The sequence below is a fragment of the Vicia villosa genome, unplaced genomic scaffold (genome assembly GCF_029867415.1).
Source record: "Vicia villosa cultivar HV-30 ecotype Madison, WI unplaced genomic scaffold, Vvil1.0 ctg.000835F_1_1, whole genome shotgun sequence".
NCBI classification, from domain to species: domain Eukaryota; kingdom Viridiplantae; phylum Streptophyta; class Magnoliopsida; order Fabales; family Fabaceae; genus Vicia; species Vicia villosa.
The window spans coordinates 410,008-423,009 of NW_026705367.1; the positions used below are offsets into that span (position 1 = coordinate 410,008).

Below are 13,002 nucleotides of genomic sequence, written 5' to 3' on the forward strand. Positions count from 1 at the left end.
AATATAACAGTTATGACGGCCTAGGAATGCAAATGAGTGTCTCACATGACTTGTAATATACACGATATTTATATTTTATGTGTCCAATGTGCAATGAAGCGTGGAATGGTTTGCAATGGTTTAATGATAATGCATACATGGTTTATGCACGAGTAATGCATGATGTATGCAAACATGATCATGGTTTGACTGTTCAACTAGTTCCCATATGGTACAGTGGAACAATTAATACTGAGAAAGGTTCTTGTGTAACAAAGCTTTTTTTGTCAAAAGAGAAGGTTATGTGATATGGTATTATGAAAGCATGATTCCTCGGTGTCTATCTTGAACTCAAAGGTTGTTGATATGTTTTCGACTTGTTGGGTCTAGAAGAGATTTTTCACACTAGGAGCTCTGAAACAGCTCATCATAATGTGATCTTGAGATAATTTTCCCCAAAACTCATAAATATTGAAGCATTATACCCCATGATTATCTGGTTCCTAGAGGGATTTGCCTTTGACCAACAAATTCATTAGGTGATAAGTGCCCTAAAACTCATAAATGATGTTGAAAATGTTATTAAACTCTGATTTGACTTTCTAAAAATTTTCAAAACCAATTTTTTCCAAACCACGCAATTCACCCCCTCTCGTGTGTGAAGTCTCAAGTCCAACACTAAGTCCACTTCTTCCAAAGGATGTTGCACTTGCATCCTTTAGGTCAATATTATCGGGACTTTCTCAAACCCAAAAGGCTAATTGTCATATATTCAATCGAGCATGCAGATTTCTAAAGCTGTTTATTGGCCATTTTGGCCGATTTCCTCTATTCGAGAGTCTTCACGAACTCTGGCTTTGACTACCATCATTTCTCGAGATTCGGCCTCTAAGGTTTTTATTATTCTGTTTTCAGCCATGTAGGCCAAAATTTGAGCTAGTACGCTCGATTCAAGCCTTATTATCCTCTGACTTGGACCATCTGTTGTAACCAAAAATGGTCTCGTACTCCCACATAAAGCCATTGTATGGATGCAACTTAATGGAGTAGTATACATTTGTTGGATAAATAAATCCAACGTCACCCTTAGGGGTTCGAATGGGCTTAACATCCCAACCCATGGGGCCTAGAGAGAGTTTGCAAACCTCTCTTTAGGTGCATCCCCTGAGGGATCATACTATAACGAAATAAAGTTGCGCCCACACTAACAACAATTGCTTTTAGTGCAGTGGTAAACGCTTGATCCTACAATTGGTATTATAGCCTGGTTATGGGTTCGAATCCCCCTTGCTGGCACTGGGGGGAAGATTGTTGGATAAATAAATCCAGCTTCACCCTTAGGGATTCGAATAGGCTTAACATCCCAACCCATGGCGCCTATAGAGAGCTTACAAACCTCGTTTTAGGTGCAGCCCCTGAGGGCTCATATTGTAAGGAAATAAAGTTGTTCCCTCACTAAGAGCAATTGCTTTTAGCGCAGTGGTAAGCGCTTGATCCAACAACATCAACCCCTTTAAAGTTATAGTCTAATCCAGCGAGTGTACGTGGCAAAACATTCGTCACTTATCAGTCAAAGTTCCTCCTGTCGGTCAAAATATTCATAAGTATAACCTCATAATAACTTTACTTAATACAACATCAACAAATAAACATAAGAGCACTTCCTAAGATTAGCCTCAACAAAGGCACTAATATGAGATTCATGATACATATGGCATATTTTAGTTAACACATTCCTAAGAGCACTTCTTAAGAATAACATCATAAACATTTTACTTCACACAACCTTAACAAAATGAACACTAACAAGGAAAAAAAAACTATTTTACTTAACTCATTGTACATATGGAATTTACTTAACTTATGGTACACGTGGACTTTTGTCAACATCGACACTAAAAAGGAAAAACATATTCCCATTTTTATCAGCATAATTAGAATAATAGAATTAGTAGTAGAAAAAAGAACTTTCGTCAATATAATCTATAAAAAAAATGAGCAATCCAATCAACAAAAACTAACATTTTAAAGTTGTGTCCTTGGATAAAGTGAGTTACATACTGAAAAATGTAATGAAAAAGATACGACATTAAAGGAGGAGGCTTCATTGATGTTTGATTGTCTTTCCTTCATTTCAAGCTCCATTGATGCTTCAATAGAGTCATGGTGCTCAAAGGGAGGAAATATACATATGTTGCAAGAGTTGATGTTAAAACACTTACACGTGTTGGAAGAGATGTAGTTTCAAAAACGATGATGGAATTCGAGTTTAAATGCTAGGTGTTTAGATGAAGAAGATGGAGATGAAAATTGCTCAGGGTATATTTTCTTAAAAGATCGTTTGATTTCGTAAGATAATGAAGATGAAATGAGTGTTGAAAAGTAAATGAATAGTTAGAGTTTAGTTCGGGGAAATACATGTAAAAAAGATATCTTCTCGGCTGGAAAATCCAACTGAGGGAATAGATAAAATTTATATATAAAAAAAAAGAAGATAAAAGCCCATGTGAAATAGATAAATGATCTTTCCTCTAGGTTGGAAATCCCAAATGAGGGAACAGATAAATTATAAATAAAAAAATAAAAAGGCGTCAATTGAAAAAAATAAAAGCAAAATTAAAAAAGGTGGGTTTTGAGGCTTGGTCCCTAAGCCACATTTCCACTCAGTTGGAAGTCGTAATCGAGGGAATAGATAAATAAAAATATAAGAAAGGCATCAATTGAAAAAAATTCAAAAGGTAGATTGAGGCTTGGTCTTTCAACTAGATTTCTAGTCGGTTAGAATTACCAACTAAGGAAATAGATGATATTTATTTTTTAAAATTTTAAACGTTGCACTCCTAAAGATTATACCTTGGATATAGATTGACTAAGTGAAAGCTTAGTCATAAAATATATTATAAAATATATTACTGTGGTAGGGTCGAAATGTAACATAATTATAAAATAAATTAAGTTCTAAACTTAGTCAAGAATAACAAAAATTTAAATAATTTATAATTAACAATATAATATTAGGTTTCAAAATTTAGTATGATGCAGGTTTATGAAGCTCTAATCAAGGACAGAAATAGGGTCGACTGGTACCATATGATGACTCACAACTTTGCTAGACCGAGAGCCAAAGTGATTATGTGGCTAGTATGCCAAGATAGACTGTCAACCAAGACACGTTTGAAGCACTTTGTGTTGCTGCAACACACCAATTGTGAGCTCTACAATGAGGAAGAAGAAGATCTCGAGCACTTGATGTTCAATTGCAAAGAAACCACCAGTATATGGCAAATGATTCAGAGCTGGCTGGAAATAAAAGAGAATAGAAGAATTAATCTTAATTGGATCAAGAGGAAAACTAAGGGGAAAGGCTGGAAAATGGGACTGCTTAAAGCTACAACAGCTGAAGTGTTCTATGGTATATGGATGTATAGGAATAATAAGATTTTTGGAACTGTGGGGGCATATTGAGATCCACAAGTTGTTACTAAGAATGTCATTGATTCTATAGTCCATAGAGGGTGGTTGAAACCCAAATATATATACCATATAGTTAAAATACTCATGTAAATAGGGTTCAATTTATGTGGCTTATTAGCCTATGCTTGTAATTGTTCTTTGGAATAAATAAAATCTTTTATTTCAAAAAAAAATTAGGTTTCAAAATATTTTCTAAATGTGATGGAGGGGAAACATTTATTTTGTCTAAAAGATGAAGGGGAAATCCGACGTAGTAGTGGTGCGAGACGGGTCCGGCGTGGAAGGGACGAAATCAAAGGGGGTGGCAGGGATTAGTGAGAAATGGATTTTGGGTCATTTTTTCTACTGTAAAATTATTCTCTTTTGTAAAAATTGTACCTTATTTATACTAATTTTTTAGTTAAAATTAAAAAGGAAAAAACCTATATTGACAAATCATGATAAATTACGACCAATCAAAAACAAATATGACAAGTCACAACCGTTTAGAGACAAGTATGACACATTGCGACCAATTAGAGAAATTATGACGCATTGCGACCAATTAAAAAACAAGTATGTCAAATTATAACCAATTAGAAACATGAATAAAAAATTGGAAAAGATTATGTTTTTTTATATATTTAATTATTTTTTGATTAAAAATAAAAAATAAAAAATTCAAAAAAAAGTGAAAATAATATTAAAATACTCCAAAAATTCAACATTTAGCTTTTTTTGACCTTTTAATACAAAATAACAATTAAAAAGGAATACAATAGGGATCGAACCTACTGTTGGAACAAAATTGGTTTATGTTATATCCCTTAGGTTTTGACAATAACAAAGTATTTAAAGAACAATTTGGTAAAAAAAATGAGTGTTCAAGTGTGTAGGTGCAAAGATAAAAATATTGATTGGAAGTCGATTCTGAAACTGCGTTGAACATTGAAAGATAAGCTCTTAAGAGACCGATTCTGAAGAATCAACTTCTGATCAACTCATCTTCTGATGATCAGAACCTGAAGTCTCCAGACTTTGATCAAGTCAGCTTCTTAAGATCAAGCCAGCCTCTGAAGAGTCAGAGTCCGAAGGATCAGAAGTTAAGACTCAGACTCTGTAGGACCTAAACTTGAACCCAATCAAAGCTCAAGATCCTAGGATTTTCTGACAGGTCGCTATCAGACTCTCAAGTCAATTTGTCTTGTTCTGGTCACATGAAGACTTAGCAGAAAGTTGCAAAAGCCTTAAGTTTTGCAACGAATCTATTGATGCCACTCTTCAAAGACTCTTTTGTACTTGAAGTTCTAGCCAGCAACTCTTCATGGAACTCTATAAAAGGAGCTGAAGATTTGCAGGAACATACAACACTGCGCCTTGACAACAAAAAAGAAGTTACTTTATCAAAATTGTAGCACAAGAAAAACTTAAAAGGTTTCTTATCCTTGCATATCTTAGAAATCTCTAAGTCTTAGAGTCTTATTGTGTTTTATTTTGTAAACACCTCTGATTGTATATCAAGTATAATTATCACTATATCACTATCATTTATCTATTAGATAGATTGTTAGAAGTATTTTGCTTGTGTGCTTGAGCATTTAAGTCCATTACTTGTGTGTTTGGGAATTGGAAGTCTCTTGCCTGCGTGTTTGAGAAATCATAAGTCTCTTGCCTGTGTGCTTGAGCATTGAAGTCCCTGACTTGAGTGTTTGGGCATTGAAAGTCTCTTGCTTGTATGCTTGAGCAATTTGTAATCAAATTTTGGTTATAGTGGAAATCTCTTGGAAGTGAAAGGGGACTAGACTACTCTCGGTTTGTGAGAGGAACCAAGATAATTGCTTTGTGTCCCTCTTTTCTTTCTAAGTCTGAATTTATTATTTGCTGTTACAATTATCTCAACTCTGAATTAATGTTTGGTTCAGAATCTATTAAGATTATCCTTTAGATTATGAGTTAGATTCTGAATTTACTCAGGTTCTAAATGTTGTACTCATAATCTGTCAAATGTTCTTTGAAGATAACAAAGTATTTTCTTTAACTCGGATTTGTGACATAACAGTCCGGAATCTAATCAGAAATATTTGAAGAGAACTAAAAGAGGAAAAAAAGAAAACACAAATCAAGCCCCTTTCTTGTATTTTTCTCACCTTTACCTGCGACCATGCATCTCATGTCCCTACATAACTACCAACTGAGTTGACTTACTCATATACATTTTTTTGTTTTTTATCTTGAAATGTTCCTAAAAACAAGATTGTAAAAAACACGTGGGCAAACTTTAGGGTATGACATCTGCCCCTTAATTACCTTTAATCCGAGAGCACGAGTAACGAAAGTCTTCATGTAATCATGGTGGAAAATAATTAAATACGAAAGAACCCAAAATTTTGTCCACCGAGGTATGAAAATAAATATAAAGGAATTAAGAAAACATCTAGATCAGCACAATATGTGAGATCGTCGTTAACTTGTAAATTGATGCTTAGATCAAATAGGAAAGGATCGTCCTTAACTCGTGAGTTGATGCTTAGATCTAAAAGATAGGAAACTATCATCATCAACTCGTAAGTTGATACTTAGATCTAAAATACAAGTCGTTGCCATCCCAATTTTAGAATAAATAAATCTCTCAAACTCCTCAATCATAAGTTCCATCTCACCTTTTTTATTTCCAATTCATATCTTATAATATTTGAGTGTTAGAGACCTTACCATATCTAATGAATCGGTCTAATAATTATTTTCAAGTAAGTTGTTATTATACCATTGTAAATTGGCTTAGTGTTACTATTAGGCCGTTATTCTAATCATGTTCATTTGTTCAGCATAATTATTTGTTTATATTAATGTGACCTACTCTCTGTGCCAAGAAGTCACTATGTGCTAAAGGTTCAGTAAAGATAATAGCGAGAATACTTTTGTTTGAATTATTTATATAATGATAATTAGTGACAAATAAAGAATATCTTACTTGTCACATCTGATATGTTTTTGACTATTTGTTTGAGTTATCTATGAAATTGATGTAAATTATACAAATGATGTTGAATTCTCTAATCGTGTAATTGTTATTGATGCATTGTGTTTATGTTGTTAAAATAAATTATGTGAATTCCCTATATATGCCTTATGTGAAATTCGTATATGTGAATTATGTAAAATCATTTTGTGTGAATTATGTGAAATCCCAACATGTGAGTTATATGAACAATGGTTGTGAAAATTGGATAGTTTTTATGTTGATAGTAAGTTCTTCAACCTCTTACATAATCTCACATAAAACAAAAACGACACATAATATATATCCTTGTAGTGCATTATTTTAATTGTCTACCAAATAATACTTCAATTCCAAAATACAAGTTGCACAATCATTATACAATGTAAAATGTATTAATTTCTCTATCTAGAACTTATTATTGAGAGAGTTACTTCATTCACGGAAGATGCTTGTCTTTCAGAAAAAGATTGTTCTTCAATTGATATCATTTCTATTAAGAAACCTGGTTCCTTTGGTTGAGGTAAAGTACTTTCACCACCTAACATCATAATCACATGTGGCATGTTTGGCCTATAATCAGGAATATGTTGCACACATAGAAGACCTATTTGAATGCATCGTAAAGCTTCATGTTGAACACATGTGTCTTTTAAACAATTATCAATCAATTCATGTGGGACTCCCTCTCTCCATAATCTCCATGCCTTCAAAAATTTAACAGAATTATTATTTAGTATGTTAATAAAAGCAAAAGAATTGTTTAGTGTTAAACTTACATGCCAAAGAAGATTGTGATCGTGTTCATGATAGGTAAGTGATCTATTTTTCTTCCCACTTATTATTTCTAGCAATAACACGCCAAAGCTAAATACATCGGATTTTATGGAGAATAATCCATGAATGACATACTCAGGCGCCATGTAACCACTGAAAGAAACCATTTAGAAATTAGTTTGATGATAAATTAATCATAGCAAATTGTTATTATCATAAAAGATACTTACTATGTTCCAATTATTCTTCTTGTCTTTCCTTCGATTTGATCACCTCCGAACATTTTAGCTAGGCCAAAATCTGAAATTTTTGGGTTCATTTCATTATCTAATAAAATGTTACTCGCTTTCAAATCTCTGTGTATGATTCTTAACCTAGAATCTTGATGAAGATATTGAAGTCCTCGAGCAATTCCATTCAAGATATTAAAACGCATAGACCAATTTAATAATTTACTTTGAACCGAGTCTGCTAAGATTATCCAATGAATTGATTAGATAATTATTATTTTTTCAAAATTAGTATAAAAAATAAAACCAAATTTTAAAAAGAAAATTACTAACCAAAAATAAATAAATCAAGACTTCTTTTAGGCATGTACTCATATAGTAATATTTTTTCCTCTCCTTCAATGCAACAACCAATAACCTTCACAAGATTTCGATGTTGCAATTTGGCACACAATATGACTTCATTTTTAAATTCTATCAGCCCTTGTTCAGACTTTCCTGAAAGTCTTTTGACTGCAATTATTTGTCCATCTATCAATGTACCCTGGATTTTATAATTAAAAACAATGATTTATGCAACGGATATATTATCTTTTTAATTTAAAATCAAACACGTTGAAAATTTACCTTATATACGGGTCCGAAACCACCCTCGCCGAGTTTATTATTGAATGAGAAGTTATTTGTAGCCTTGAGCATTGTGGATACATCAAATAGAGGAAGCTCAAAATCTTCGTTGCCGTCTTTGAGATTTTTTCCTTTTGTCACAAGACTTGGGATCAATGACATTTAAAATTGAAAATTATAATATAATTTTATCATATAAAACAACAATTTTTTTGGGTTTATGAATTGATTAGAAAAATTATATATAAGTAAATTTTTGTATATATATTAGATTTAATAAATAAAAAATATTCTGTTATTTGTCTTTATGTTAGATGATTCATGATTGTAATCAGTTAGTACTTCAAGTTATTTTAATAATAAGTTAGTCATCCTATGTGTATAGACATGAAGACATATGATTGGTTTATATGCCTTGAAATTCTGCTACATTTATCATTTTATCAAGACACATAAATCATTTAGAAGTTTGGTAATCAACCCATATTCTTCTTCATAGTCGTATTGCCAAAGAATTGAATAGATGATTTTTTTTTAAATCTAGATTATATTTAGATGAGAGATGAATTTGCCTATAATTAAACTAAATTTAGACTCTTAAGAAACTTACCTTTATGTTTTACTTTGGTTATATAAATGTAGGAGAGAGCCAATAGCATCAAAAGGGCAATGGAAATTGGGATAGAAACTGCCAAAATCACATTTTTCCTCTGCCCATGTTTAGCATCTGCATTACATGTTCACAGTGAAATGAATCACTACTCAAAATCTCTATTTATTATTAACAAAAAAAAAATTTTTAAAAAAAAATTCAAACTCTTACCAATTTCTGAACTAGTATCTGTACGAACATATAAATCTTGGCCACTACTTTGTGAAAGTCTCAAATCAAGAAGATCATCAAACCAAAGAGAACAACCACTAACTTTTCCGGTTGGATCCAAATATGTATAAGCAGTGCAAGAACAATTTTGCAAGCATTTCATTTTGCAATTATCAAGTGTCATGTTTAAATTGATCCAAGAATTCGTAGTATCCGGAAACTTCATCCCTACAAATTTATGAAACCCATCTTGATTTTTAACTCCACAACTCCAATTTCCACTCTGCACGCATCCTTGTGTCCAATTCATTGCATTCCATCGTTCATAAGATTTCGGCTTAAATCCGTCTAAACATTGACACATTGGTGACCCATCAATGATGCAATGTCCGTTCGGGCCACAAATGTTGTAAACATCACAACCATCAAGTGGCAATGATTGGTAAATACTCCATGTTTTTGACTCGGGAACCCAAATGAGACGTTGACGAGACGAGAGGGTTTGGTTGATAACCATTATTGAGACCACACTTTTATTTTTTAGTGTGTACATATAATACGCCTCGTCCTCGTTGTTGATAAACTCAAAATTATAAAGTGGATTAGTCTTTAATCCAACAACTCCACTAGTTTGAGCATTCCATGGTCCTGACCTATAATATTTTGTTGACCCTTTCCAAATTATAGTTTCGGGATTGCTGGTATGCATCATGGTTATAGTTAAATTACCCGAAGATGGATCATCCGCGGTTCTCCAAGCTGCAAGACGCTTTTCAAATCCAGTTTTTTTGTTCCATCCAAATTTCATTTCTGATAATATTGTATCACACGGATAATCAAAACTCTGCCACAAAAAATTTTCTTCTCCTCCCAAATTTGACTCCGAATTTGAATTTGAATTTGAATTTGAATTCTTATACCTAAGAACAAAATTCCCGTTATCCAACAGCTGAAGGAAAACGGGACTCGAAATCTTTTTTGTTGCATTTATTGACCAAACAAGAGATTCATTGTGGTTGAGAAGCAAAAGGTTTCCATCTCGATTTATGATCAACTTGCTCGAATTATCTTTGGTTGGATTATCGCGATTTGCAACCCAAACAACTCTTCGAACCGGGATATTTTTATACCAAATTCCTATATAACGGTTTGAGGAATTACCAAAGAATCCCAATTCAAAGCTTCCATCTTTAGAAACCAAAGTGCTGCCATCAAGAAATGAAGTTGACTGGGTGATAGTATCTATTGCAAATGAAATATGAGATAGAACAAACAAAAGACTAGTGATGATGATAACTAGCATAGAAGGAAAAGACATTTTTTGGTTGGTTTTGGGATAAAACAAAACAACCAAAGAGTTTTGACAAAGGGAAAGAGTTGAGAATGAGTGATAATGTGGCTGCGTTTGTTTTCAATAATAATATTTTTGAATAGGCATTTTAGAAGGGTTGACTAATTTTCTTCATTATCTACTTTTAAAATATTCAATGGTTACCACTTCATTGTCTTTTTAAAAATATTATGGGATAGTAGGAACTTTTTGAATGCATGTATATTCAAACACGATATTCACACGTAATGATGTGAGCATTATCATTTAAGAAAAGGAGAAAAACACTATTAAAGTTATTCTAAACAAAATATGGATAGCTCTAATTTGGTGAATGAGAAATACAATTATTTTTTATAACGGTATTTTTAGTTATGATGAGGTGATATCCAACATCATGTTTTTCTCTTGGAGATGGAGTTGTAATAGGGAACCTCATAGTAGGATATCTTTTTATGATTGATATAAATTATCATTACTTTGTAACAAAACTTTATAGTTTTTTCTTGATGTAAGGGTTGCACCCCTAGTGCGATATCTTATATACAGTTGCTTATTAAAAAAAAGTTTTTTAATTAACATTTTTACATATATGATTATATTTTTAAAATTTTAGTTTCTTTGATACATTGAAATAAATGATACATTGTCAATGTTTGTTTCTTTACAATTATCATACATTATTAAAAATTAAATTTTTTGTTAATATATGTAAGATATAAGTATCTTGATTTTCAATTATTATATATGTATATGAATTTCATAATTAATTAGTAAGATATCCGTGCTTCCGCACGGGTAAATTTATTTAATATTGTATGAAATTTAATTAGATGCATATAAATTTAAAATATATCATATAAATTCAATTATATTAATAATTATATAAAAAAGAATCTATAAGATGAAGAAAAAAATTTTAACATTTAAAAATAAAAATTATCTCTCAATTTATAGTAATTGTTGATTAAAATAAAATAGATATTGTGTTGATAATGACCCGTGAAATAAAAAATTTATTTGATGCGATATAAAATATATTTAAATACAAATGTAAAATGAACAATAATCATATGAATTTAATTGTATTAAATAATCATTAAAAAATCGTGAGATGAAAAAAGAAAAAAAACTAAGGATATTATCTCTCTAATAAAAATAATGATTGATTAAAATAAAATAAGTATTGTGTTGATAGTGACCCGTGAGATAATAATATTAATAATTTTATTAAAATTAAAAAAAAATTAGAGATGATAAATAAATAGAGAAATTTTTTTTAAATGAAAGTAAGAAAGTGTGGGAAGAAAATTTGAGAGAAATTTGAAATTTTAATTAAGATAGAGAAAGTGTGTAATGATCGATTAAAATAAATTAAATATTATGTTGATAGTGACCCGTGAGATAAATAAATATTTAATTTTATTAAAATTAAAAAAATAGATTATTAATAATTTTTGTGATTAAATGGAGAATAATTAAAATGAAAATAAGAAAGTGTGAGAAAATAAAATGTGAAAGAAATTTGAAATTTTAAGAGAGAGTAGTGTGCTGGGGAGAAAAAGTTGAAAAGTTTGTTATTGAAAAGTTAAAAAGTTGGGCCAATGAAAGACCAACAATTGGAGCATAGTTATTAAAAAGTTGAAAAAGTGGTATGTTATTTTGTTAATTACGGAATTGTCCTTTTTTTATGTGTAAAGAGTTTTTTAGCAAAGGGCATATTAGTCGTATTGGTCAATCTCTTATTATATGTTTGTATAGTAGATGGCTATTGATCGACTTCTCACAAAAAGTTGTATGTTCAAAAAGAAATAACATATATAATATTAGTTATGAGAATCAATAAGGTTAAATGTGTTTCGATCTCATTCACAAAAGTTAATTCAAAATGGTAAGGTAGTCCTAACACATTTTTACATTTAAATTTTGAGAACTTAGGCAATATAGGACTCCAAACAAACTCCACAATTCAGATGCAGTGGGGTGGAGGGGTTCTGCAAGGTTAGCACTCCAACGCTCAAATCAGTATATGAAGAAGAAGAGTGACGTAAAATTAAATTTGAAACTTGTTTCTTCAATTTAACGTCATCTCTATAAATAGAGAGAGGGAAATAATGAAGTTGTTATTTGTTAGGAGTGGATTGTAGAGAGTTGTTGGATGTACTTGTAGTTGAGATCCTTTGTGATAAAAAAGACAATAATTCTCGTGTGCTGAGAAGATTCTAGAGGGAGTGAGATCCCTCTATGGTGGTCGCTAGGGATCGATATGGATGGATGTCAAGCAGTATACTTATCATCTTTGGAAGGGCGGAATGGAAACATTCTAGTTTTTTGGAGATTCGTGCACTTAATACCCCATGCTTCCGAACATATTTTTGAAAGTGATATCGTTACGGCTCTTGGGAACTGAAGCTCTTGAGTCCTACATGTGAGTGATGAGACACATTTGGTGTAGTCTTTATGCATGATAAATTATAATCTTTGAAGAGTTAATACTGCTCTTTGATTCATTCCTCTGTTTGGCAATTATCTTTTTCTTTGCGTTTTGCTTCACTGCATCTGAAAAGTTAGCACATTATAGACAGGAGATTACAAAAAATAATCACAAGCCCTTGAAGAATACTTCATCTCTTGGATGGATTTTGTCTACTCTTCCATTATTTCTGCTCTTACAAAAGTGGACGGTCTTGATGATGCTGTTACAAAAGTGGACCGACCTTCCTATTAGGATATCTTGAGTGTACAACTCTAATGTTTAATTACTTTTAATTATATTATTTAATAT

The 13,002-nt window shown here is 31.5% G+C and overlaps 1 protein-coding gene across 4 annotated transcripts; it reads right to left on the minus strand.

Moving 5' to 3' along the window:
• Window positions 1–6,633: 6,633 nt before the first annotated feature.
• LOC131631500 (G-type lectin S-receptor-like serine/threonine-protein kinase At4g27290) lies at window positions 6,634–10,277 on the minus strand. 4 transcript variants are annotated; one of them, XM_058902297.1, is made up of 7 exons: window positions 8,888–10,277; window positions 8,675–8,791; window positions 8,065–8,195; window positions 7,771–7,981; window positions 7,438–7,678; window positions 7,210–7,360; window positions 6,635–7,137 (listed from the first exon to the last, which is right to left on the minus strand). In XM_058902297.1, the coding sequence occupies exons 1-7, from the start codon at window positions 10,203–10,205 to the stop codon at window positions 6,835–6,837; spliced, it is 2,472 nt and encodes an 823-aa protein (XP_058758280.1). In that variant the 5' UTR covers window positions 10,206–10,277; the 3' UTR covers window positions 6,635–6,834. The 4 variants fall into 4 exon arrangements, with proteins under 4 accessions (XP_058758278.1, XP_058758280.1, XP_058758279.1 ...); XM_058902298.1 differs by having other exon boundaries at window positions 6,636–7,137; window positions 7,438–7,675; XM_058902295.1 differs by having other exon boundaries at window positions 6,634–7,360.
• Window positions 10,278–13,002: the final 2,725 nt, after the last annotated feature.

Coding starts and splice junctions, on each gene's coding strand:
- LOC131631500 (XM_058902295.1), bottom strand. CDS start 10,205: ATGTCTTTTCCTTCTATGCTAGTTATCATCATCACTAGTCTTTTGTTT. Junction 8,792..8,887: donor AGATACTAGTTCAGAAATTG/GTAAGAGTTTGA, acceptor CATGTAATGCAG/ATGCTAAACATGGGCAGAGG. Junction 7,982..8,064: donor GTTTCGGACCCGTATATAAG/GTAAATTTTCAA, acceptor TATAAAATCCAG/GGTACATTGATAGATGGACA.